The 27,337-nt window shown below is 47.6% G+C and overlaps 1 protein-coding gene across 1 annotated transcript; it reads right to left on the bottom strand.

The window, feature by feature from the left end:
* Window positions 1–705: 705 nt before the first annotated feature.
* On the bottom strand, window positions 706–9,448 carry OXTR (oxytocin receptor). Its single transcript, XM_005907085.3, has 2 exons — window positions 8,521–9,448; window positions 706–1,147 (listed from the first exon to the last, which is right to left on the bottom strand). Exons 1-2 carry the CDS (start codon window positions 9,446–9,448, stop codon window positions 900–902), a joined length of 1,176 nt encoding a protein of 391 aa, XP_005907147.1. The 3' UTR covers window positions 706–899.
* Window positions 9,449–27,337: the final 17,889 nt, after the last annotated feature.

The raw sequence follows: 27,337 nt of genomic DNA, 5'->3' as shown, positions 1-27,337 counted from the left end.
CCTTAAGTATTAGCATATCAAACACTTTTAACCCAAGTTTTACTTGGCTGCCTGTGCCAGACAGTCTCCGAAGAGAATCCCCTGTTCTGGGGCCACCTTCAGACAAGTTGGTGCTCAAGGATGCTAGCACCAGTCCACTCAAAGGCAAAAGCGCTTTGAGGCCAGGAGGCTATTAGTACCACCACCAGCAAGGTCCTAGTCCTCACCCCAAGCTCAGAACGCTAGGCTTCTGTACCCAATGGTCACCAATCTTATACTTACTACCTCTCTCAAGATCCCAGAATACAGTAAGTCCTCTACACATGAACCTTCTAGTTGCAAACTTTCAAAGAGGCATGGCAGCCCCTGTATTCCAGGTGTACTTTTCAAGGTACTCTACTATAAAACTGAAAATGCTTTACTTTCTGCGTTTATGTATGTATTACTTGTGTGAAAAGTATTACAAACCTATTACAGTGCAGTAATATACTAGTTCAGTACGGTACTCTATACAGCACTATACTATATAGTAAACTAGTACAGTACCATATAGCTGACTGTGTTAGCTGGGTACCCAGGCTAACTTTGTTGGACTTACTAACAAACTGGACTTACAAACGTGCTTTCAGAACAGAACCCATTCTTATGTAGGGGACTTACTGTTAAAGGAAGGCAGCAGTGGGGTCAGGGCAGGAGAAGTACCCGTGGGAGCCCACGGAAGATCCGGGGCTTGGTTTGATGGTGGAGTCACCCTACCATCTTTCCCCATGGGGGTTGCTTCCCCACCCAACTCCAGCTGCCCAAGGTGCAGAGGGGTACAAACTGAAAGGTACCTTATACACACATATACACAGACACCAAGAACCAGAGTGTCACTGTCGCACAATCGAAGCCAAGGAGGGCAGTCCTGGCCCTATCAGTCACAGCGTGGATGGCTGCGAGCATCTTCTCTGGCTGGAGCTGTACTGGCTCAGGACAAAGGTGGACGAGTTGCTCTTTTTGCTGACGCTTGTCTCCCCAGGCCGGCTGCCTTTCAGGCGGCGGAATGAGCAGCAGAGGAAGCGCTGCACAAGTTCTTGGAAGAGGTGGCCCGTGAAGAGCATGTAGATCCAGGGGTTGCAGCAGCTGTTGAGGCTGGCCAGGAGCATGGCGATGATGAAAGGTGAGGCTGGAGGCGGAGGGGGAAGAAAGGAGAACACGGCATCACTCTTGTGGCATGAAGCCTCACCTCCTGAGAAGAGGGACCAGGTGCTGTGTCACAAGGCGGAGGACGGCAGAGACCAAGCCTGCCTTCCTCCCACATCAGTGCTCTGAGCACATGCACAGCCCAGCCCTGGAACGTTCCTTGTCCTTTCTCCCATCCGAAGCTTCCCTACCACGTGCTTCCATCTGCATGGCCACCTGTTCATTCCTTACTGACCTCGCAAGTCAACTGCCTCCCACTCAAGAGTATCCAAGCACACAGAGGTAGAAGCTACCAGACCTAGCATGTAGCCCTGCCAGCCATAAATACTTTAACTCCCCAAGAAACTGCTGTTTTCTCATCTCTGAATGATGATAATGAGAGTCCCCAAATCTCACAGGAGCACAGCAAGGGCAGAAGAGCACCTAATACTACAGATGGCCGATGCACGGCAGCTGCGATCGTGACCACGTGCCAGGGGGCCGTCTGGGCTTGTCTAAGTCCATGCTGTTCTGAATGAGTGACCCAGCAGGGGAGGAGAAGGCTCCAGACTTATTCCAGCTGACTTACGAAGATGCTTTTAGCACAGGAATATCTGATCTTGCATGCAGATCTCAGAGGTAAGGTCTTCTGCTTTGCTCACACACAGCCAGGACACTGCAGCTGGAAAGAGTGCTGTAAAATCACCCCCTCCACTTTCTGCTCACCTGCATTCTACCTTCAAGTCCCAGGGCCACTCCACTCTCCTGGCGGTGGTCTTCTACACTGAAATCCTCACTGTGTCAACCATCTCCTTTCAAAACATAGCCACCCAGTGGGTTGCTGCAATCGGCCACTGACTGAAAAGGCGACTGAGAGAGGCGCTGCCCCACTGGAGTCCAGCAGGCTGGCAGCGGATGCTGTAGTGGCCACTCGGGGTCCCATGTTAGGACCGGGCACTCAGCCCAGAGCTGCCAGAGAATAGCAAGCAAGCACACAGCGGAGTTTCTCTGGGGGCACTGCCTTCAGCCAGGGGGTAACACCCTGTACCAGGCAGCCCATATACAGTGCCTGCTTCAAGGCAGGGCCCCCAGGCTGGCTCCTGTGCCTGCATCCCAGCTGCTCTGAAGGGTCAGCCCAGCTCCCAAGTTCCTGTGACTCTGGCCTCAGTTATGCTAGAGCAGAGTGATGGGGAAGTCAGTTTGGACAAAAGGAGGGTGTGGAAATCAGAATCTAGAGATTCATCCAAGAGAGTGGTCAGCAGCCAGCATCTCCTTGGGGGTCAGGCCCATGGGGAGCCCCTTACAGAGGACCCAGATGCAAACCCAAGGGGTGTGAACCCCCTTCCTACCTATTCATTCTCTGAGCCACATCTACTGTCTGAACCTTAACAGCCTTATCTTGAAATGGAGGTGACACCCACTAGGGCTTTGAGAAAATTGGGGGGAAAAAAATTGTGTGAAAGGGCATTGTGAATGGCAACGTGTTTATTCAAGTTATTATATTATTATTTACAGATATGAAATGTGATCAACTGCAGATTTTTTTTATCACTCTTGAGTTCAATTTAAGAAACTGTTCTTTGCCCTTTTATCCATGACTTAAAAAAAAAAACAAAACAAAACTCAAAACCCAGAGCCCTGAGATTGGATTACATGACCCCAAAGGAACTCCAGATGGTCTGCTGTGGAAAACTTTACTCTGCCATAAGAAACCCAGCAGGGAAGGGGGCTGCAGCCATGGGTGAGAAAGGGATTTCAGGGTCTCCACCAGGCGAGCTGGCTCTCATCCATGTCTTCTATCCCCCTCAGCAAAAGGAACACCTGTCCCTCAAGGTCCAAGCCCTGAGGGCTTGCAAACCACTCTCTTTGGTCCTGGAGAGAAGAGGGGCTGAGTGGGAGGCATGAACCAGGGATTGGGCCTCACACCTGCCTGGCCTGAGCTCAGGGCATTTCTCAGGAAAGGGAGGGAGGGGTGGAGGAAGAGATCAGATGCCCATGCATCCTCCCCTGCTGTGTCTACTCAGTGCCAGCCACCCAAGCAACCCTGGGGACCTGCCCTCAAGGGATTTACAAATCCAGGTGAGAAGGAGAGAAGCCAGACAGGCCTTCTAGTCAGTGGGGAGTGGCAGCATTGGCAGACAGGCGATGAGCGCAAGGCAGGGCACTTGGGGTAATCTTCAAGTGGGGGCTCCTACATGCCAAGCAGAGAACTGAGCAGAAAGGGCCATGCGCCAACTGCAAACATTCCCTGCTGGGCATTTACCGCCCCCAGGAGACAGACACCATGCTGAACTTCCACCCAGAACCATGACTCATGAGGAGGTGGGTGGCCGAGGGCCATGCGAGGACAGGGTGTCCCAGTGGTCCATCCACCCACCAGCCTGGCTTTACTCAAGCTGCACGAAGTCCCCTATGCGGATTTCCCGGTACTGCCCCCGCCTGTCACCATCACTGTCACCCTGGGCCCAAATTAGCCCGGAACAGCTGACGGGCAGCTGGCCATGGCCTCTCCTCTCTGGCTGCGCTGTTCCTGAGGCAACGAACACATGTCACTTACAACTCAAAGACCTATGGCTCAGTTGAATCTGATCAAGCTCATCAATGTTCCTAAGAGGCTCTCACTCCAGAAACCACTCACTCAGTTCAAGGCCTCCCCTCCCCACCCTTCCCCAACCCATGGCTCCCAAATCAGGCACCTCTCATAAGGACTAAATCCCTTATCCCTATAGGAGCTATAGGAGAATTTGGGAGTTGTGGTGTACAGAGGCTTTTTAAAAAATGATTTCTGGATGTACATGTACAGAAAGATTGAATATGAATATGTTTTCCAAGGCTCCTTGAAAAGAGCACCATTTTACAACATTGGAATTGTAAAAGTCACAGGTGTGTGATCTTGCCGTGTATAAGGTCAGGAAGAAGAGCTAAACTTGTGGGCTATACAGCTTTAAATAGTCTTCCGTGATGCCACTGCTCAAATCTAGGGACATGTGGGGCCTACAGGAAGGACCTGAGAAATAACCATGTTCTAGAAGCAGAAGAGGTGAGGTTTCCTGCAAACGGAGAGCCTTTCCTTACCCTTCAGAGAATGACAGGACCCTGCCACCAACTTGGGCCACTCATGCAAAGGCAAGCCACATGTTTTGGGAACAGAGATAACACATTAAAGCTTTTTAAAGCCTCATTACTCAATGTCCAGTCAAGGGCCCTGCACAGGCATCACCTAGGAGCTTGTTAAAAATGCAGTCTCACGGGCCCCACCCAGATGTGCTGAATCACAATCTGCACTTTAACAAGTTCTCCCACATGATTCTGTGTACAAAATGAAGTCTGAGAAGTATTCCAATGATCTCATCAGGCAATGTGTGTATGTTTCTTTGCATAACCAGCTCCTACTCATCCTTCAAAACCCTTTTCAAATGTTGATTCCTCTCTGATCCTGATTTTTTTTCCAGGGAGCTAGAATCAATGAATCCTGGGGGCACTCACGGTACTTCTGACAAGTGAATACAACTCTTACAGCATCGTCCCTTCATATTGTAACTATTTCTGCTTATAATCTGTGGTTGAGGACTTTGTGACATCTGTGGCTCTGTCCTTGGCCACTAGCAGAGGCTGGAAAATGGGAAATGTCCAATAAGGGACTAAGTTGAAGTGAAGCATGAAATTAGCAGACAGGAGGTCCTGATAAACCAGTCACCACCACCAGTATGTTGGAAAAGCAAAAAGACAATTTCTCAGCTTGATGATGGGAGATGGGCCCCTAACAAGATAACTGAACGCAAATTCAATTTCCCCTGGAAAAAGTGAGTTCGCACGCAAATATTAAGGTCAGGTGGGGATAAAGAGAAAGAAATAGAATGAATAAGTGTGACCATTACAGTGTGAGGCGTGGACTGTGGAGGGCAGAGGCCCCTGGTACTGAAGCATCTGGAAAGGGGGGGAGGTACCAGTGTTCCAGCAGAGCACGGAGGGAGGTGCCCTCCGTGGCACCTGAGGCTGCCCCTCAGTGGCCTGGAATCAGAATCACAGGAAGACCACCTGGTTACACCGCTCTGCCACCCACTCATCCGAAACGGTCCCCTTGGGCTTCCAAAACTCAGAGCTAAAATCTCCCCACCTTGCATCATACTGCTTCCTCTGGGGAAACCTTAATTTCCCTTGACCTCTTAACACTCTTGTTCCCAGCATTACTGGACTTGCCACCACTCGATGAAAATTGTAGTCCCTCTGTGAAAATGCATTCCTGAGCTCAACAATCCACACTCCCTCAGCTGTATGGACGGATTCCATGACCTGACACGTCTTGAGATCTTCCTCTTTGTAAAGCACTGGCAGCGCACTTACTGCATGCCAGGCTGTATGCCACCAGCACCTTCTACCCTCCCCTCCCCACAACCTAAAGCCTAATCTTAACCCCAGCAAACAGCCCCAGGCAGGTTTAGTCAACCATCCAGGGTGACTGCTGCTCATTTTACAGATGGGGAAACACTTACAATCAGGCCTCCTATGGATTTCAACCTTTCCCCTGGCAAAACACCCTGGCAGATTTTTGATTACCCCAAGTGGTGGGGGGCGCACTTCCTCACCGAGTAGCCAATTCTATGGCCAGAGGTCTCCATAGAGTCTTATTTATCTTCAGTTCAACTCTACACACTCATCCCTGCCCCATCTTATGCACCTTCCTCCTCCCATAACCCACATGTTTGTTCAACTAGCACTGGTTGCACTCCAGGGGATGGCCAGCCTTGTGCTAGGCAATGGGCACACGTCAGAGAACAGGACAGGTGGCATCCCCCCTGTGACAAGGTTCACAGTCCACCTCTCTGGCTTTTAACAAGCTTCTCCACACACCAACCCTCCTGGACACACTACATACTGTCCAGCAGACTCTGCCAACACCCCACCCCCTCCTATTTCCTCTGACGAATAAATGTCTATTTCCTCTGACTGCCGAGATTCTCAAAGCCAATCCCAAGAATGAAAACAAAACTTTAAACAACCAGAATGGGGGAAAGGCGGAATGACATTGATCGTGTGGTCCCCAGGTGCTATGGGTCACACCATGTCATCCTCATTATGACAGAGGAGGAAGCTGAGGCTCAGAAAGGGGAAATCATCAGCACAAGGACACAAGAGAAAGTGGAAGGGTGGGCTCCAAACACAGGCCAACACCGGCTCCAACACCTGCTGTTAGCCTGCACCGAGACCTGGGGACCTACAGGCCTGCCTGCTGTCTTGACCAACTGGATACATCCATCTGTCTTCATCTCCCCCCAGAGAAGCAGCTCAGGGTCAGAGTCCCTGTTACCAGCAGCCAAGCAAGTTCCACAGAGTTCAAGGGGAAAGGTTGTTGCCAAATCTTTTGGCTGCGCAATTTGATCTTGACGGTTCCATCCGGGGCTTGTCCAAACCTGCTAGGGCTGTCTGGTCCAAGCCCTCCTTCTGCAGACTTACTAGACTCACCAAAGCAGGGTCCCAATAGCATGTGGCTACTGGGGCGGGGACGCTCATTAAATTATCACAACCCTCCTCTTGCTTTTTTCTCCTCTATTTTCTGCTCTGAACAATGAAAATACTGAAATCGAGAGTTTTCCTCTTTGCTTTGGCTCTTATGAAAAGGAAGCCTTTTGCACAGCCCCCTCCCCCCAACACACAAAGAAGCTTTATTATTGCTATTATTATACTTTTATCCTTTTCCCCCCTTTCTTCCCATTTTCCCCTATCTATTTTATCATGCCTGGGACCTGAATCTTTGAGCCCCCTCCCCAAGTTATTTTTGGAACAAGGCGAGCTCTAAACCAATAAAGGCAGAGCTTGGTGTGAGTGAAGGTGTAGGCGGGGAGAGATGGAAAAGGAGCAGCTGGGTTTACAGGGACTGGCAGGGGGAGCGAGACCTAAGGAAAGAGTTCTGTGGGGGCCACAAGGCCAGCTGACAAGCCACATGTGATTTCTCCAGCTGCTCAGTTAGTCCCTGATCTGTGAGCAAAGCAAAGTTAGAGAGCTGAATGATGATTTCAGCTTCCACGGGTTGGCTGCAGTGTTGGAGACTGGTGGAAGTAGTACTGATTCTATCCAGAAATGGGATAAGTTTGCTTTCTCACGGACAGAACAGCTGAAAGAAAGCCTCCCAGTCTTTCCTTACAAGCAATTGAGCCGCCGGCATTCCAGTGCATTGAGATTACCTTGCAACCAAAAGGTGTTAAGTCGTTCACCACCACAGATCACCCCTCCTGCTGTTTGCAAATGAGCTACCGGAACTGTCTGTGATGAAGGCTGAAGGCGCAAAGCCTCGGCCAGAAGCCAGCGCCCCAGAAGCTCTGCTCCCCTGGATCCCTCCTCATAGCATCCCACCCTACCTTCGCCTCCCGGTTTCACCAGCCACCCGCAGTTCTGACACTGTCTGTCCTCCACTGGAGAGCGCGCGTTTCCCGCCTACCAAAATCAACCGGGCTCCAGAGACAAACGGGGAAGTTTGCGTTCCGTTCGCTCCCTTCCCTGCTTGCCCCCACCCCTCAGCAGAAGCACTGTCTGGGCTCCTGGGTACTGACAGCGCCGCCGCCGCAATACTCACCTCTCCACCTCGCGGCTGGAGAGAGGGCGAGGGGCACAACTCGCCTCCTCCACTCGGCAAGGGATTCCCAGTCTCCGCCCACTGACAGCGCCCTGCCCCACACCTTCTCAGGCTCGGTTGGAAGAATCCAAGCACCCATCTCCCGCTGCTCTGATTCAAACCAGGTCTCCCGGGTTCACGCTGACTTGAACTTAAAGTGGAAGTTCAAGGGAAGTGAACTTAACGTGGCAGGAGATGGGGCCTGGGTCGGAAAGTCACCTCCCCGCATTGCTCACCAGGTGGAAAAGGCAAGTCATTGGAAGCTCAATTTTCGGGTCCGTAACAGTGAATCAAATACCCCATGTGGCCTAAAGACTGTGGTAGGGATTTTACGTGCATTTTCACATTTCATTCCCCTACTGTTGAAGAGGAGGCTTCCCTGATGGCTCAGTGATAAAGAATCCACCTGCTAATACAGATCTAGAAGATCCCCTAGAAAAGGAAATGGCAACCCACTCCAGTATTCTTACCTGGGAAATCGCTTGGGCAGAGGAGCCCGGCGGGCTACAATCCATGGGATCGCAAAAGAGTCGGACACTGGTTAGCAACTAAATAACAACTGCAGGGGAAAACTGGCTTATCATCTTTGCTATTTTACAGAAAGGGAAGTCAAGGCTCAGGGAGGTTATGCCCCAAGTCACCTGGCCAGCAGATGATGCGGCCAAGGCTCAGAACAATCCACGAAGCCCGCCAAACCCTGGACAGGGACAGCAGGACCAGGCCACGCCCGCCGCGCTCCCTCCTCCCGGTGCTTCCGCCCGCGCTACCTTCCTTGGGCGCATCGGCATCCCAGACACTCCACATCTGCACGAAAAAGAATGGCGTCCAGCACACGATGAAGGCCAGCACGACGATGAAGGTCATCTTGACCGTGCGGATCTTGGCCTTAGAGATGAGCTTGACGTTGCTGACGCGGGTCAGAATCGCGCGCCCAGCCCAGTCTGCCGCCTCGCCCTCAGCCCCCGCGGCAGCCTCTGCCGCCGCCGCCGCCGTCTTGAGCCGTAAATTCTGCCAGATCTTGAAGCTGATAAGGCCATAGCAGGTGGCAAGCACGATGACCGGCACAATGTAGACGGCGAGCGTGATCCACGTGATGTAGGCCTTGGGCCCCCAGGGTTGAATGAAAACGGCCCAGCAGTCGAAGACACCGTCGGCCACCTCGCGCAGCGAGAAGATGTGCACCTGCGGCGCGCTGGCCACCAGGCAGCCGAGCCATGTGACGAGTACCGCCAGGCGGTCGGTGCGGCGGCTCAGCGAGCGCAGCGGCTGGCAGATGGCCAGGCAGCGGTCGAGCGACATGAGCAGCAGCAGGTAGGTGGACGCGAACATGCCCACAACCTGCAGGTACTTGACGAGGCGGCACAGCAGGTCGGGCCCGTAGAAGCGGAACGTGATGTCCCACAGAAGCTGCGGCAGCACCTGGAACACCGCCACCACCAGGTCGGCTATGCTCAGGTGCTTCATGAAGAAGAAGAGGCGCGAGTGCTTGTGGCGCGTGGTGCGCAGCGCTAGCAGCACGCACGCGTTGCCGCTCAGCGCCAGGAACAGGATGAGGCACAGCACGGCCACCTCCACCCGCGCCAGGGCCTCGTTGCGCTGTGGCGGCCCGGCAGTGCGATTGCCCTCGGTTCCCGGCGGCGCCGCGCTCCCGTTGACCGCCTCAGCGCTCCAGTTAGCCGCAAACGCACCCTCCATGACCGTGGCCGCCGCGGTGCGCCCCGGCCTTCGAGTCCTTTAAGGCGCGGCGCGGGGGCGGGGCCCGACTTGCAGTCCCGGCGTGCCTGGAGGCGGGGTGGGGGCTCCTGGGTTCCCCTCCCTGAGACTCCGCGGACCGATCTGCTGGGTCGGACTCTGAAACAAACCCCGAGGGCCGTGAGAAGACCGTGCGTTTCTCCCGACGCGTGTATGCCTCAGCTGTCCCCTTTCCAGGAACCCCAAATTATCTAGGACTAGGGCCACCACCGCCGGCCCTGGGGTTGCTGAGCGGCTGTCCTAGAAATTCCCGTTTGAGAAACTTCTTTTGAGACTTTGGAAATGAGCGGGAATCTACCGGACCCGCAGTTCCTTGAGATAGTCGCTTCCACGGAAGGAGAGGGAGGAACATAACCAGTTTCCTCCGGGACTGGGACTTCTAAGCCAGCCACCTCGCCTAGGGATCCCCCAACTAGTTATTCCCCAGAACCCACAGGACAGCCACCTCTCCTAGTAAACCCCACTCCGGATGCTCCCTCTGAAGACACCCCCCCCCGCCCCCAAACAGCCACTTGCCTGGGAAACCCTGCTCAAGACCATCCCCCTCCAACCCCGTTTCTAAAATGCTTAGCCATCCACCCCTGAACTTCCACAACAACCTCTTCTTTGCCTCCATCCTGGAGGCACTCCTGACTCAGTATATCCAGGACGCCTAACCTGTTCTCAGTACCCCTGACACCTCTCAGGGGAGATCCTCCCCAGCCCAGCATCCTCGAAGGTTCGGGAACTCAACAGGCGTCTTGGCCCCCGACAGCCAAGGGATCTCCGTCGAGATCCTGAGCAGGTACTTTACAATCTCTCAGAGTACCGGCGGCGCCTCCGGAACTAGGATCTCAAAGCACTCCAACACCTTCTCTCGGGTCCCAGTGGCTCCACCAGCGCCAAACATCCTGTCCACTCATGCGCTGGATTCAGCTACCTGAACCGAGTCGTAGGGCGAAACTACACTTGGTTCCCTGGGGAAGTTGCACTGCCACGGATGGTTCCAAAGACGCGTGTGCTCCCGGGGCAGGTTGAAGTGGCTGCTGCCGGCACCCAGTCTGATAGGATGCTAAGGGCTCGGACGCTGTAACCTGGGGTGGAATCACCTCGCCTGCAGCCCTGACTGGTGGCTGGGTAGGGACTAGAAGCGATCAAGGAGCCCTGTCGAGGCTATGCGCGCGGACGGCGTTAGGATGCGGCGCTGCCTGCCAGTGGCCAGCTTTTCTGCAGCGTGTAGCGTAGGCTGTACCACCTCATAGATCCGCTAGGAGGCGCGGAAGGCCGGTCTTGCCGGTTCCCACGAAGCGGTGTAATCTTGCCCAGCGTTGCCCCAGCGTGGTAACAAACAGGCTTATTTCACTGTGACTTAAAGCAGCAAGAGGGAAGAAGCTCGTAAATAATATGCTTGGTTTCTTCCTTTCTTGATTTAGAAGCTCCTGACTCTCAGGCAAACGGGAGGCTTGGATAGCAGTGTTTCCCTGTTGAATTGACAGTGAGGAAGTTACAAAAGCATTTAACAGATATTCCCCAATCATCAGGTCAATTTCAGGGCTTCTTCCCCTCCTACTGTTCCAGGGAGCTTGATGTAGTGGATTTAGCAGTGGATTCATGCTTTGGAATATTTTTGCTCCTATTTCCATTCAAGAGGAATGAGATACTTTCTGTTCCAATCAGCACTGGGAGAGGTCTTTCTTCACTTAGTTTTAGGGGAAGATCTCAAGGCCCTCCCCCTCAAAAAAATCTATCTTCATTTTAAAATGACTCTGTTTGTCTATGGCCCAAAGCCATTACTGCCTCTTTGCTATGCTTCAGTGTTAAAATCCTAAAAGATGTCAAAGTAATATGAAATTCTAAGATGGTTTTTCTGACTCCTAGCTCTTTTTCTATTCTAAAATCATTTAAAAAAATAATTTAAATTGGCTGAGAAAAAAATGGCAGAAAGAAAAAAGAGGGTTCAACAGTGGACATGGCTCTTTAAGTATCGTTAAATGCATCTCTTCCTGACATTTCACTTACCCCTTTTAAAATTATGTGGCTAGAATAGTGTTAGTCAAGGATGGGGGCTAACAGTTATAGCCCTGTGCCAAGACATACTAGGGGTGGGCCACTGCTGCTGCTAGGTTCTGGGCTTTACCATCTACGACCTGTGTGGCCAAGTCACGGAGCCCCGAGACTCAGTTTCTCTGGGGGCTGACCTCGTGGGGCTGTGAGGAAGTAAGACTTCACTCACGTGAGGAGTGCTCTGCAAACAGTTAAATACATCTGAAGCTGTTTTCTCACATTGACAATCCTCACCCCAGAACTATCCTATGAAAACATGTTCTCATCCAATCAACCTCCATCTTACTTATCTTCCTGGATTGAACTCATTTATCTTTTCAATTAAGACCAACAGAGTATGTGTGTGTGTGTGTGTGTGAGAGAGAGAGAGAGAGAGAGACAGAGAGAGAGACTGTACCAGACAAGGACCTGAGTTAGGCCCTCTGAATCCGAACTGGTGTGATGAGAATCTGAGATCTTTACCTCTTAGGGGAAGCCCTCCCTGACCACCTCAGCCCACTGAGAATTCCCCATTTTCTGAAGCTCTGATGCTTGACTGCAGATTTCACCTATAATACAAATGTGTCGAGTCTCCCCAGTGCAGTGTAAGTGCCTAGAATATGTCTCGCAGATCATGGTCCTTTGTATAATTACCATTATGTTTCCTGTCATGCATACCTATCAATAGCAATGTGTTGAGAGAATGACACTGGATTACCCAAAAACACCCCTCTGCAAATTAACCACTAGGTTCAGTCTTTTGCTTCCCAGAATAATCTTTCTGAGGAAATCTGGCTAAAAGAGGACTCTTTGTGAGAAAGCATGCTATTCTGATATGTTCGCTATTTTTCCTGAGAGGGAGCGATGGCAGAGATAAAGCATGATGCTTCCAATTCCACAAACGTGTCCACTGACCGTGGCTGTGACAACCCAACCTCCTATTAAGGAACTACTATCAACACCCACATTCTCCACTTGCAGACACCACTGGCCTATGTTAAGGCATGACCAGAGAGAAAAAGCCTTCTAAGGGGGGAGCAGAGCTTGGAATAAAAGCAGGTTGTTCTTCTTTATTCTTTTTTTAAAGCAAGCTATTCTTAGGCAGAAGAAAAGGTTTATTGAGAATCAGGAGCTTTGGAATGTGTGACTTTTTGAAGAGGCAGGGCCTAGAGGAGGGAAGTCATTTAAACGTGGGGGTTATCTTCACAGCAAGTGAATGAACAAACAAATGGGGTTCTCCTGAGGACTACTGAGGAAGAAACTGAGGTTCAGAGAGGAGGAGGGCTTGCCCAAGGCCCCATAGCTGGTTAAAGAAGGCCAGCATGGCTGGAGTAAAGCACGAGGCAGATCTAGAGAGGTGGCAGGCACCAGACCCCCAGCCTGGTTGACTTGGGTGTCTTACCTGATGGACAGAGGTGACCAGTGACAGGCAAGGGGCTGGCTAGGGGGCCAGGTACAAAACTGCAAGGGGCTAAGAGAGGTGACTTGAGATAGTCCCCTGGGATCACTGGAGAGTCAGCCTAGATTCATTCAGGGCACACAAAGAAAGCAAAGCTCTTCTCCATCTGCCCTCCCCCGCCCCTCCTCCCGACTCCCTCCACCTCCCACCTCTTTTCTATCAGTCCTTCTCTGGTGGGATGAAACAGCCTAAGGGGGATTCCAGAGACCTGACAGCTTCAAAACAAAACTTGCCCTAAACCTCCACGAATTCCAACAGCCCACTCGCTTTCATTTTTCATTAAAAAAAACAAAGGACATTTCTTCCCAGAGGGGGCCCCTACTGAAGTTCACCTCTCCTGCTGGGCTGCTGAATGCATTATGGCCGAGCAGACTCTGTGCTCTTTCCAGCACAAACATTCACTCAGTAAATATCTTCTAAGCACCTACTGTGTGCCCGAGAGAGTGACCGAGAATCACAGCACTGAGTCTGGAGTTGAACTCCACTAACCAGCGCTCCTGAGATGGGCAAAAGCCAAGACAAGCAGAAGGACCGGGACCTCAACTGCACCAGGGACGCAGAGTCCTGTATGACCAAGGGCAAGTCCTCATTCCTCCAGGGCCCTGGTTTCTTCTCCTAAAAATGAGGGCGTTGGAAAGTCTCTGAGATCCCTCACAGTTCTATCATTCTCTAAGTCTAGCAAGCAAAACACACACAACGGGGCAGGGAGCACACAGACTGATGACGCATCCTCAGCATCCCTGAGGCCTGGAGCACTCAGTAGGTACTCGGCAAACACTAGCAGGAGGACCGAGCCTCAGAAGTCACAGTGCATCTCTCTGCCACATTCTGCTCCACAAGGCAGTCATGAAGTCCCCCCAGTGCAGGAGGAGGAGAAACACAGTCTGTCTTTTGCAGGGAACAGTGAAGTGCTGGAGGCACGTCTGACTAAAGGCAGTATTGTAACTTTGGGGGAAAAATACACAATTCCACTGTGTCAGTGAGTTGCTCAGAAAGCTTCAATGAAAGAAGAGCTGGAATGATGCCTGCTACATGGCGAGTATCTAAGAAACAGGAACTGTGGCCACTACCTACAAGGATGCCCAGTTGTCCAGGGACCACAGATCAGGAACCAATGGCCTGGTGCAGAGAGATGAGCTGGAATTTGTCCTCTAAACCCCAAGCCACAGGGCTCAGAGTACACTTCACTATCCCCTAATCTGAGTGAACCAGGGGCCTATAACAGGAAAGCCACATTAGTGAGAGTTTCCCTACATGCTCCCCACATCCAATACACCCCAATATTATTGCCCAAGCTCCCAGATTACGAGCCAAGGGTATTGGTCCTAAAGAAAACACATCTTAAACAAGACAGACTAAGCACATGGCTCAGAAATGGGAATAGAAACGTCTGCAGGCTGCAGAGCCAGTGGAGACACATACAACTTCCAGAAACAGAGGCTCAAATGTCCTCCAGGCCAGCAAAACAGTCCCTGGCAAGCCAGGTGCTTCCAACCCACTCTGGGGGCCTGCACAGCCCAGCCCTGGGCCAAACTGTTGCTGGGGTCTGTCTTCTCTTAACAGACCTCCCTCAGCTTCACCAGAGAAGACCAGGCCACAGAAATTTCAGCCAAAAGTAGCCACAAATTATCACTGCTCCCAGAACTGGTTTTGCTGTTGTTGTTATTGTTGTTTTTTACCTCATGGAGCATTTCTCTCTACCCGGGGCAGGGGCGGGGGCAATCAGGCACAGAGCGACAAAGAAACAACAGACAACGGAGAGGACACGCAAGGGCCTGCCGAGCCCCTGCAAGCCAGTGTCTACTCGTCCCACGGTTGAGGGCCAGCCCAGCATGGAGAGGCCACAAGGAATTGCAACGAAGATACAAAAGAACCATAAATGTGTTAAATGATGGCCCACAAAGGACTCCAGAAATCATATCTTGCCATCTCATTGCTTCTTAGAGAATAAAAGTGTGCTTCAGACTGGGGTCGGGGCTGACCCCCATTTCTGCTGCTCTCCTGCAGGGCCAGGCCCCTTTGGCTGCAGCTCTGATCTGTTTGCAGCTTGATGGCTCCAGGCAGTGAGCCCTCCAAGCCCAACACCTGGTCCCCCTGCTCCAGGAGAGCTGCTTCTGGACTGCCTGCAGCTGGGGGAGGGGGCCCTGAGAGTCCAGTTCCAGCCCCAGGGCAGGGCCAGGCACCTACTTTACAAGGTTGAGTGCAAAGTGACAATGTGGAGCCCCTTGTTCAAATTTGATTAAGAAAGTGACATCAGAGTGTTAAATCAGGAGTGGGGCCTGAATTAACGCAGAGACTGCATGGCCCATGAATCCAGCTCACCCATCACCCGTCACAGCATCCATTCCATCTCAAAGACTATCTGACTTTTTCCTTAAGTATCTCTTGATGCTATCTCCCCCATCCCCCACCTCCACGCCACTGCTCCATGCTACGTTGCTGGCCATACACACTTCTTGGACGCTGCAACCCTGCTGTCCCCTCCCACCTGCTCTCCATACAGCAGTTAGCTTTTAAAATGACACTTGTTATGATGTCATCCTCTACTTCAAATAGTTCAATGTCTTCCCCTTGCCCTGGGAGTAAGGACCTAATACTTTAAGGTAGCCTAGGGCCCAGAGTGGTCCAGCCCCTGCTGCCCACAGCAGCCTTGTCCTGCTCCACCCTCTTTCTGGTCCTCTGAGCTTCAGCCACTTCCCCATTCCCCTGGCCACGCAAGCATGTACTCATGTCTCATCTCCCAGCAAACCCACCACATCTTCCTAACTCCATCAGGACTTCTCATCTGCAGACTTCTCCTCAGCACCTTCTATGAGTGTAATTTCACATCCATTTGTGTGGGTTTCTGGGTATGCCAAAGGCTTTGACTGTGTGGATCACAATAAACTGTGGAAAATTCTGAAAGAGATGGGAATACCAGACCACCTGACCTACCTTTTGAGAAACCTATATGCAGGTCAGGAAGCAACAGTTAGAACTGGACATGGAACAACAGACTGGTTCCAAATAGGAAAAGGAGTACGTCAAGGCTGTATATTGTCACCCTGCTTATTTAACTTACATGCAGAGTACATCATGAGAAACACTAGGCTGGAAGAAGCACAAGCTGGAACCAAGATTGCTGGCAGAAATATCAATAACCTCAGATATGCAGATGACACCACCCTTATGGCAGAAAGTGAAGAGGAACTAAAAAACCTCTTGATGGAAGTGAAAGAGGAGAGTGAAAAAGTTGGCTTGAAGCTCAACATTCAGAAAACTAAGATTACGGCATCTGGTCCCATCACTTCATGGGAAATAGATGGGGAAACAGTGGAAACAGTGTCAGACTTTATTTTTTTGGGCTCCAAAATCACTGCAGATGGTGACTGCAGCCATGAAATTAAAAGACGCTTACTCCTTGGAAGGAAAGCTATGACCAACCTAGATAGCATATTCAAAAGCAGAGACATTACTTTGCCAACAAAGGTCTGTCTAGTCAAGGCTATGGTTTTTCCAGTGGTCATGTATGCATGTGAGAGTTGGACTGTGAAGAAAGCTGAGCGCCAAAGAATTGATGCTTTTGAACTGTGGTGTTGGAGAAGACTCTCGAGAGTCCCTTGGACTGCAAGGAGATCCAACCAGTCCATTCTGAAGGAGATCAGCCCTGGGAGTTCTTTGGAAGGAATGATGCTAAAGCTGAAACTCCAGTACTTTGGCCACCTCATGCGAAGAATTGACTCATTGGAAAAGACTCTGATGCTGGGAGGGATTGGGGGCAGGAGGAGAAGGGGACGACAGAGGATGAGATGGCTGGATGGCATCACTGACTCGATGGACGTGAGTCTGAGTGAACTCCGGGAGTTGGTGATGGACAGGGAGGCCTGGCGTGGGGTCGCAAAGAGTCGGACACGACTGAGCGACTGAACTGAACTGAACTGAACTGGGTAATGATGGGTCTGGTTGTGGTCACCATAATGTCCCCTTGTCTAGTACCTTGGAGCATGCACAAGTCATGGAATGAATGAGTTACCATTGAACCAGTGGCTGCCACCAAGACAGAGATCCTGGGGCTGACAATGTGCCCAGTTGGTCATGAGGGGGAACCGGGACATCTCAACTGTGACAAGTGGACTAGGTTACCTTCCTTGAATGGATGTTGTAAGGATGAAACTGCATTGTATGTAAGTCAAATCATTATGCTGTGTACCTTACACAGTGCTGTGTGTCAATTGTATCTCAATAAGAAAAAAAAGAGAAAAAGAATGAGACTGTGGAGTCCCATACCAAGGTCACAGGTGCAAGGCCTCACCACAGAAACAAGATCATCTCTGGAACTGACTGAGCCCCATTGTAACTGTTGCCAGAAGCCCCCTGATCCTTACCAGCCAGCTTCCTGACCCCAAATTAGGCAAAAATGACCACCTTGGTACTCACCCTATAGCACCCTAACAAATCACCTAATACCACCCTTCCAGCAGGAATTTTATCTTGAGGATATAGAAACTGGCTACTAGCCCACAGAATCATCTCTCCCTTGAACCAGTAGGCTGTTCTAACAGTAACGACTCTCCCTGGCCTGTCAGAAGGTCAGTCTGCTGTGCTCGCAGCAAGCACATTATTTCTGCTCTTTGTTCTCAGTAAAACTCACTCCTTTCTGCAATACTCTGGGTATGGAAATTCTTTTCCAACCTGCGCTCAGACTGCCACAACATTGACTACGTATAAAAAAGCACCTGGAACAAGAGCAATGCTCAACAGAGTCTATTTAATGTTTGTGGATGGACACTGTGAGGCCTGGGGCAGGTGGACATCAAGGGAGCCCTCCAGTCTTTCCTATCCCCAAATATCTGGGATTCTAGGAAGAAATGCTTAGGTTCCTTTCTTTTCATGATAGATTAGAGATTGTATGCATTTCCTCTTCTAGAGGGACATGCACTTAAAGGGGGGCTTCTGTTGCTACTTCAGGTTGCATAAGACCCATCCCTGGCCAGGCACAGGCATGGGAGGAAGTGATTCAAATCCAGTGGGGACACGTTCCACACCCAGGTCATATTCTTCTACACTGGTTCAACAATAGGGGAGAAGGTTTCACCTAAATTACATTTCAGCCTAAGTTAGATCTAGCCTAAACCCTCAGTCTAATCTACATTAACTAACTTTCATAATGAGGAGAAGCAGGGTAGACACCCATCCTACCCTACCCACAGGCATAGAGCTGTCCCAGGCATTGTCCATCTGTTTTGCTCCTGAAAAAGCTTCCTGAAGTTCAGACTCGATGAAAAGATGATTAAGTGGCCTGGTCAGTTCAAATAGAAAGGGAGCTTCCCTCCCTGCCAGGCCACCCACCAGGGATGGGAGTAGCAACCGGGGTCCAATCTATTTCCTCCTCCAGCCTGACCTTTGGTTTGTCTTCCTAGGTAGGCTTTGTGGCTCCCATGGGTCCTGACAGGCCTGGAGGCATCTGGGCCTTGGGAGGCCCCCACCAATAGCTTCCCAGGGCGTCTAGAGAGTGGACAGCCACCAAATTCAACATTCAAATGAGGCTCCAGAGGAAGCTGAACCTCAAGGCAAAGCCTGGTCTCCTAGAGACCTAATTTCTGTGATGGATCTGGGCAAAGTAAATGGAAAACCTTCTGTAAAACATTCACCATTCTAGACACCATTAGGAACATTCGTGATTCATGAGAAGAGGTCAAAATACCAACATTAACAGGAGTTTGAAAGAGCTGATTCCCTCATGGATGACTTGAAGGGGTTTAAGCCTTTACTGGAGGAAGTAGCTGCAGATATGGTGAAAATCTCAAGAAAACCACAATTAGAAGTGGAGCCTGAAGATGCGACTGACTGAACTGCTCCAATCTCACGACAAAATCAGAAGAGAGGACAAGCTGTGTCTTATGAATGAGTAAATAAAGTGGCTTCTTGATCCTGTTGTTCATCAGGAATCTATTCCTGATGAAAATGCTGTGCAGTTTGTTGAAATGACAACAAATGATTTAGAATAAATTTATTTAGTTAATAAAACAGTTGCAGGGTTTGAAAGCATTGTCTCCAAACCCTTCAGAAAGAAATTCTACTGCAGGTAAAATGCTATCAAACAGCAATGCTTGCTACAGAACAATCATTCATGGAAATAAGAGTTCATTAATACGGCAAACTTCACTGTCTTATTTTAAGAATTTTCGCAGCCACCCCATTCTTCAGCAACCACCGCACTGATCAGTCAGGCAGCTGTCAACATCAAAGCAAGATCCTCCACCAGCAGGAAAAAAAAAAGATAACTTGCTCAAGGCTGAGATGATGGTTAGCATTTTTTAGCAACAATTTTTAATTAAGGTATGTATAGCTGACCCTTAAATAACACAGGTTTGAACCACAGGGGTCAACTTATACATGGATTTTTGAGTACTCAGGGATTGGGCACCCCTAATCTAACCCCTGCACAGTTCAAGGCATTAAAACATAACTTTTACATGTACTAGGAAACCACGAAATTCAGGACTCACTTTACTGCAACATTTGCTTTATTGTAATAGTCTGGAATGAAACCCACTTTTCTGCACAGGGTTTGTATGGACACGTATTTCCGTTTTCTTGGGTGTATACCTAGGAGTGAAACTGCTGGGGCATACAGTAACTTTACGCTGAATCTTCTGAGTTTTACATTCCCGCCAACAGAGCATGAGGGTTCCAATTTCCCCACATCCATGCAAACACATATTGCTAATCTGTTTTAGATTCTAGCCGTCTTACTGGATGTGAAGTGGCGTCCTGTGGTTTCCGTGTGCATTTTCCTGATGGCTAATGCTACTGAGGCATCCTTCCATGTGTGTGTTGGTCATTTTTATAACTTCTCTGGAGAAATATCTATTCACGGTCCGCCTATTTTTAAAATTGGGTTGTCTTTTTACTACTGGATTTTAAGAGTTTGTTATATATTCTGGATTAAAATCCCTTATCAGATATAAGATTTGTAAACATTTTCTCAGATTCTGTGGGCTTTTTACTTTCTTGATGGTGTTCTCTGAAGCAGAAAAATGCTCAATTTTAAGTCCAATATATCTGTTTTTTTATTTTCTCACTTGTGCTTTCACTATTGTATCTAAGAAACTAGTGACAAACTCAAGGTCACAAAGATCACACAAAGGTCACAAAGGTACACCTGTGTTTTCTTCTAAAACTTTTATAGCGTTAGCTGTTACATGCATTCTGATGCAATGTTTTGTATAAGGTACATGTATTTTGTAGATGTAATTTTCTGTATAAGGTATGAGTTTAAATACGTTTCTTGCAAGTGGATATCCAGTTTTCACAGGACCATTTCTTGAAAAAACTATTCTTTTTCTATTAAATGGACTTGGAACTCTTGCAGAAAATCAACTGAGAATAATTATGAGGGTTTATTTCTGGACTCTCAGTTCATTTATTTATATGTCTATCCTCACACCAGTACTACAATGTCCTTTAATTACTGGAGATTTGTGGAAGTTTCAAAATTTAGAAGTGTGAGTCCTCCAACTTTGTTCTTTTTCAAGATCAGTTTGGCTATCCTGAATCCCTTACATTTATATGTGAATTTTAGAATCAGCTTATCAATTTGTGCAAAGATGGCATCTGGGATTATTTTTTTTAATGCCCTCAGTCTGTTTGGAGAAGGCAATGGCACCCCACTCCAGTACTCTTGCCTGGAAAATCCCATGGATGGAGGAGCCTGGTGGGCTACAGTCCATGGGGTCGCTAAGAGTCGGACACGACTGAGCGACTTCACTTTCATTTTTCACTCTCATGCACTGGAGAAGGAAACGGCAACCCACTCCAGTGTTCTTGCCTGGAGAATCCCAGGACGGGGGAGTCTGGTGGGCTGCTGTCTATGGGGTCGCACAGAGTCGGACACGACTGAAGCGACTTAGCAGCAGTAGCAGCAGCAGTCTATTTTTAATTTATTTATTTTACTTTACAATATTGTATTGGTTTTGACATACATTGACTTGAATCCACCATGAGTGTACATGTGTTCCCCATCCTGAACCGAACCCCCCTCCCACCTCCCTCCCCATCCCATCCCTCTGGGTCATCCCAGTGCACCAGCCCCAAGACCCTGTATCATGCATCAGACCGGGACTGGTGATCCATTTCACATATGATATTATACATGTTTCAATGCCATTCTCCCATATCATCTCACCCTCGCCCTCTCCCACAGAGTCCAAAAGACTGTTCAATACATCTCTGTCTCTTTTGCTGTCTCGCATACAGGGTTATCATTACCTTCTTTCTAAATTCCATATATATGCGTTAGTATACTGTATTGGTGTTTTTCTTTCTGGCTTACTTCACTCTGTATAATAGGTTCCAGTTTCATTCACCTCATTAGAACTGATTCAAATGTATTCTTTATAATGGCTGAGTAACATTCCATTGTATATATGTACCACAGCTTTCTTATCCATTCATCTGCTGATGGACATCTAGGTTGCTTCCGTGTCCTGGCTATTATAAACAGTGGGCAGCTGGGATTTTGATAAGGATTGCATGCACTAAAATCTGTAGATCAATCTGGAGAGTATTATCATTTTGGCAAAGTAAGTTTTTTGATCCATGAAAGTGGGATATTTTTCCATTATTTAGATCTTTAATTTCTTTCAACAATGCTGTTTGCAGAGTATAAACTTTGCCCTTCTTGTATTAAATATTTCTAGGTATTTTATTGTTTGATGTTAATGTAAGCAGAATTAATTTGCAGATCATTCAAGTGTATAGAAACACCACTGATTTAATATATTTATCTTGCATTCTGCAACATTGATCAATTGTTTGATTTTGTGTGTGTGTGTGAATTTCCTCAGTTCAGTTCAGTTCAGTCGCTAAGTCATGTCCGACTCTTTGCGACCCCATGAATCACAGCACACCAGGCCTCCCTGTCCATCACCAACTCCCGGAGTTCACTCAAACTCATGTTCATTGAGTCGGTGATGCCATCCAGCCATCTCATCCTCTGTTGTCCCCTTCTCCTCCTGCCCCCAATCCCTCCCAGCATCACGGTCTTTTCCAATGAGTCAACTCTTCGCATGAGGTGGCCAATGTATTGGAGTTTCAGCTTTAGCATCATTCCTTCCAATGAACACCCAGGACTGATCTCCTTTAGAATGGACTGGTTAGATCTCCTTGCAGTCCAAGGGACTCTCAAGAGTCTTCTCCAACACCACAGTTCAAAAGCATCAATTCCTCAGCGCTCAGCTTTCTTCACAGTCCAACTCTCACATCCATACATGACTACTGGAAAAACTATAGCCTTTGACTAGACGGACCTTTGTCAGCAAAGTAATATCTCTGCTTTTCAATATGCTATCCAGGTTGATCATATCTTTTCTTCCAAGGAATAAGCTACTTTTAATTTCATGGCTGCAATCACCATCTGCAGTGATTTTGGAGCCCCCCAAAATAAAGTCTGACACTGTTTCCATGGTTCCCCATCTATTTGCCATGAAGTGATGGGACCAGATACCATGATCTTAGTTTTCTGAATGTTGAGCTTTGAGACAACTTTTTCACTCTCCTCTTTCACTTTCATCAAGAGGCTTTTTAGTTCCTCACTTTCTGCCATAAGGGTGGTGTCATCTGCATATCTGAGGTTATTGATATTTCTCCTGGCAATCTTGATTCCAGCTTGTGCTTCTTCCAGCCAAGTATTTCTCATAATGTACTCTGCATATAAGTTAAATAAGCAGGGTGACAATATACAGACTTGACATACTCCTTTCCTGATTTGGAACCAGTCTGTTGTTCCATGTCCAGTTCTAACTGTTGCTTCCTGAAGCCTGCATACAGGCTTCTCAAGAGGCAGGTCAGGTGGTCTGGTATTCCCATCTCTTTCAGAATTTTCCACAGTTTTATTTATTTATCCACACAGTCAAAGGCTTTGGCATAGTCAATAAAACAGAAAAAGATGTTTTTCTGGAACTCTCTTGCTTTTTCCATGATCCAGCGGATGTTGGCAATTTGATTTCTGGTTCCTCTGCCTTTTCTAAAACCAGCTTGAACATCTGGAAGTTCGCGGTTCACGTATCGCTGAAGCCTGGCTTGGAGAATTTTGAGCATTACTTTACTAGCATGTGAGATGAGTGCAATTTTGTGGTAGTTTGAGCATTCTTTGGCATTGCCTTTCTTTGGGATTGGAATGAAAACTGACCTTTTCCAGTCCTGTGGCCACTGCTGAGCTTTCCAAATTGGTTGGCATATTGAGTGCAGCACTTTCACAGCATCATCTTTCAGGATTTGAAACAGCTCAACTGGAATTCCATCACCTCCATAGCTTTGTTCGTAGTGATGCTTCCTAAGGCCCACTTGACTTCACATTCCAGGATGTCTGGCTCTAGGTCAGTGATCACACCATCGTGGTTATCTTGGTTGTGAAGCTCTTTATATAGTTCTTCTGTGCATTCTTGCCACCTCTTCTTAATATCTTCTGCTTCTGTTAGGTCCATACCATTTCTGTCCTTTATCGAGCCCATCTTTGCATGAAATGTTCCCTTGGTATCTCTAATTTTCTTGAAGAGATCTCTAATCTTTCCCATTCTGTTGTTTTCCTCTATTTCTTTGCATTGATCGCTGAGGAAGGCTTTCTTATCTCTCCTTGCTATTCTTTGGAACTCTTCATTCAGATGCTTATATCTTTCCTTTTCTCCTTTGCTTTTCGCTTCTCTTCTTTTCACAGCTATTTGTAAGGCCTCCCCAGACAGCCGTTTTGCTTTTTTGCATTTCTTTTCCATGGGGATGGTCTTGATCCCTGTCTCCTGTACAATGTCACGAACCTCATTCCATAGTTCATCAGGCACTCTATCAGATCTAGTCCCTTAAATCTATTTCTCACTTCCACTGTATAATCATAAGGGATTTGATTTAGGTCATACCTGAATGATCTGGTGGTTTTCCCTACTTTCTTCAATTTAAGTCTGAATTTGGCAATAAGGTGTTCATGATCTGAGCCACAGTCAGTTCCCGGTCTTGTTTTTGCTGACTGTATAGAACGTCTCCATCTTTGGCTGCAAAGAATATAATCAATCTGATTTCAGTGTAGACCATCTGGTGATGTCCATGTGTAGTGTCTTCTCTTGTGTTGTTGGAAGAGGGTGTTTGCTATGACCAGTGCGTTCTCTTGGCAAAACTCTATTAGCCTTTGCCCTGCTTCATTCCGTACTCCAAGGCCAAATTTGCCTGTTACTCCAGGTGTTTCTTGACTTCCTACTTTTGCGTTCCAGTCCCCTATAATGAAAAGGACATCTTTTTTTGGGTGTTAGTTCTAAAAGGTCTTGTAGGTCTTCATAGAACCATTCAACTTCAGCTTCTTCAGCGTTACTGGTTGGGGCATAGGCTTGGATTACCATGATACTGAATGGTTTGCCTTGGAAACAAACAGAGATCATTCTGTCGTTTTTGAGATTGCATCCAAGTACTGCATTCCAAACTCTTTTGTTGACCCTGATGGCTACTCCATTTCTTCTAAGGGATTCCTGCCCACAGAGGTAGATATAATGGTCATCTGAGTTAAATTCACCCATTCCAGTCCATTTTAATTCGCTGATTCCTAGAATGGCAACGTTCATTCTTGCCATCTCCTGTTTGACCACTTCCAATTTGCCTTGATTCATGGACCTGACATTCCAGGTTCCTATGCAATATTGCTCTTGACAGCATTGGACCTTGCTTCTATCACCAGTCACATCCACAACTGGGTATTTTTTTTTTGCTTTGGCTCCATCCCTTCATTCTTTCTGGAGTTATTTCTCCACTGATCTCCAGTAGCATATTGGGCACCTACTGACCCAGGGAGTACCCCTTTCAGTATCCTATCATTTTTCCTTTTCATACTGTTCATGGGGTTCTCAAGGCAAGAATACTGAAGTGGTTTGCCATTCCCTTCTCCAGTGGACCACATTTTTCCAGACCTCTCCACCATGACCCGTCCGTTTTGGGTGGCCCCACAGGGCATGGCTTAGTTTCACTGAGTTAGACAAGGCCGTGGTCCGTGTGATTAGATTGACTAGTTTTCTGTGATTATGGTTTCAGTGTGTCTGCCCTCTGATGCCCTCTCGCAACACCTACTGTCTTATTTGGGTTTCTCTTACCTTGGGTGGGGTCAGGACAGGGGGACAGGAGCGGCCGAGAGGAGCTACCCCACGTCCGAGGTCAGGGGTGGCGGCTGAGACGAGCTACCCCACCTCCAAGGTCAGTGGCCTAGAACATTCTATATACCAGACCATGTCATCTGTAAATATAGTTGTACTTCTTTACCAATCTGGATGACTTTTATTTTTCTTCTCTAATTTTCCTGACTAGAGCTTGCAACACAACATTGAATAAAACTGGTAATAGGAAACATCCTTGTCCTGTTACTGATGTTAGGAGGAAAGCATTCAATCTCTCACCATTAAGTACGAGTTTAGCTGGTGGTGTATGTTTGGTTGATATCCTTTATGAGGTTGAAGAACTCCTGTCTATTAATGGTTTGCTAGATATTTTTATCATAAAGAAGACGTTGAATTTGTCTCTTTCCCATGCCTATTGAGATGTCGCTTGTATTCTCCTCTATTCTATTGATATGATGTATTATATTATTTGATTTTCTCATGTTTAACCAACCTTGCATCCTGGGATAAATCCCACTTGGTCACAGGGTGTAAAGTGATTTTTTTTTTTAATGTTTATGGATTCAGTTTGCTAGTATTTTTTAAAGAATGAATTTTTGTAAGAGGTTATCTATCAGTCTGTTCCTTTCTTCTTCTGTGATATTTCCCCCGATTTTGATATTAGAGTAATTTTGGCCCCACAGAAGCCTTCTAGGTCTGGTTTCTTTGTAATTTTGTTCATTTTTAATCACTAATCCACTCTCTACTTGTTGTAGGTCTATTCTGATATTCTGGTTTTTCCTCAGTTCCAGTAAATTTTGCCTTTCTAGGAACTTTTTCATTTTATCCAATTTATCTAATTTGTTGTTATACAGCTGTTCATCATACTGTTTTACAATTCCTACAATTCCTGTAAGGTTAGAAGGTAAGGTCTTTCATCCCTGATTCCAGTAATATGAGTCTTCTCTCTAATTTTCTTGGTTAATCTAGTTTAGGAAAATGAAAGTGAAGTCACTCAGTCGTGTCCGACTCTTTGCGACCCCATGGACTGTAGTCTATCAGGCTCCTCTGTCCATGGGATTTTCCAGGCAAGAGTGCTGGAGTGGATTGCCATTTCCTTCTCCAGGGGATCTTCCCGACCCAGGAATCGAACCCCATTCTCCCGCATTGCGGGCAGACGCTTTACCTCTGAGCCACCAGGGAAGCCTAATCTAGCTTAACGGCTTATCAACTCTATTGATCTTTTTAAGTAACTAACTTTTGATTCTGTTAATCATTCTCTATTGATTTTCTATCACCCACTTCATTAATTCCTAATCTTCATTATTTCCTTCATTCTGTTTTAGTTTGCTCCTCTTTTTCCAGAATCTTAAGGCAGAAGATCATGTTATTGATTTGAGATCTTTCTTCCTTTTTAATATAGGCATTTATAGTTGTAGTTTCCCTCTAAGTACTGCTTTAGCTGCATCCCATAAGTTTTGGTATGCTGCATTTTCACTTTCATTCTTTTCATAGTATATTCTGTCTTTGTGATTTCTTCTTTGACCCAATGCTTATTTGAAACTGTTATTTCCCATGTATTTGTGTATCTCCCCAAATTCCTTGTTTTTGATTTCTAATCTCATTCCGTTGTGACCAAAGAACACATTTTATATTATTTCCATAGTTTTTAATTTATTAAGACTTGGTTTATGAAACAGAACGTGGTCTATTCTGGAATAGGTTCCATATGCACTTGAGAGGAATATGTGTTTGGCTGTGGTTGGGTAGGCTGTCTGATAACGTAAGGTCTAGTTTGTTTATACCATTGTTCAAGCCTTCCATTTCCTTGTTGCTCTTCTGCCTAGAGCTCTTCTACTCTTCTTTCCATTTATTATTGAAACCAGGATATTGAAGTCTTCAACTATTATTGTTGTATTGAGTATTTCTCCCTTAATTCTGTCAGTTTTTGCTTCATGTATTTTGGGGCTCTGTTATCAGAGGGATGTTTGTTTATCTCTATTTTATGTAGATATTTTCCTGATGGATTTACTCTTTCGTCATTATAGAATGCCCTAATTTACCTCAAGTAACTTTTTTATTTTAAAATCTGCCTGATGCTAGCATAGGCACTCCAGCTTTGCTACGGCTGCTGTCTGCATGATATACTTTTCACACCATTTTACTTTCAAGTTATTTTGTCTTTGAATCTAAAGTGTCTCCTATAAACAGCATATAGTTGTTTTTAAATATCAGTGTATATGT

Source organism: Bos mutus, chromosome 22, assembly GCF_027580195.1.
Source record: "Bos mutus isolate GX-2022 chromosome 22, NWIPB_WYAK_1.1, whole genome shotgun sequence".
Taxonomy (NCBI): domain Eukaryota; kingdom Metazoa; phylum Chordata; class Mammalia; order Artiodactyla; family Bovidae; genus Bos; species Bos mutus.
The sequence above is the reverse complement of the archived record's forward strand: the minus strand, read 5'-3'. Positions and strand labels throughout refer to the sequence as shown.

Coding starts and splice junctions, on each gene's coding strand:
- OXTR (XM_005907085.3), bottom strand. CDS start 9,448: ATGGAGGGTGCGTTTGCGGCTAACTGGAGCGCTGAGGCGGTCAACGGG. Junction 1,148..8,520: donor TGCCGATGCGCCCAAGGAAG/GTAGCGCGGGCG, acceptor CTCCGCCTCCAG/CCTCACCTTTCATCATCGCC.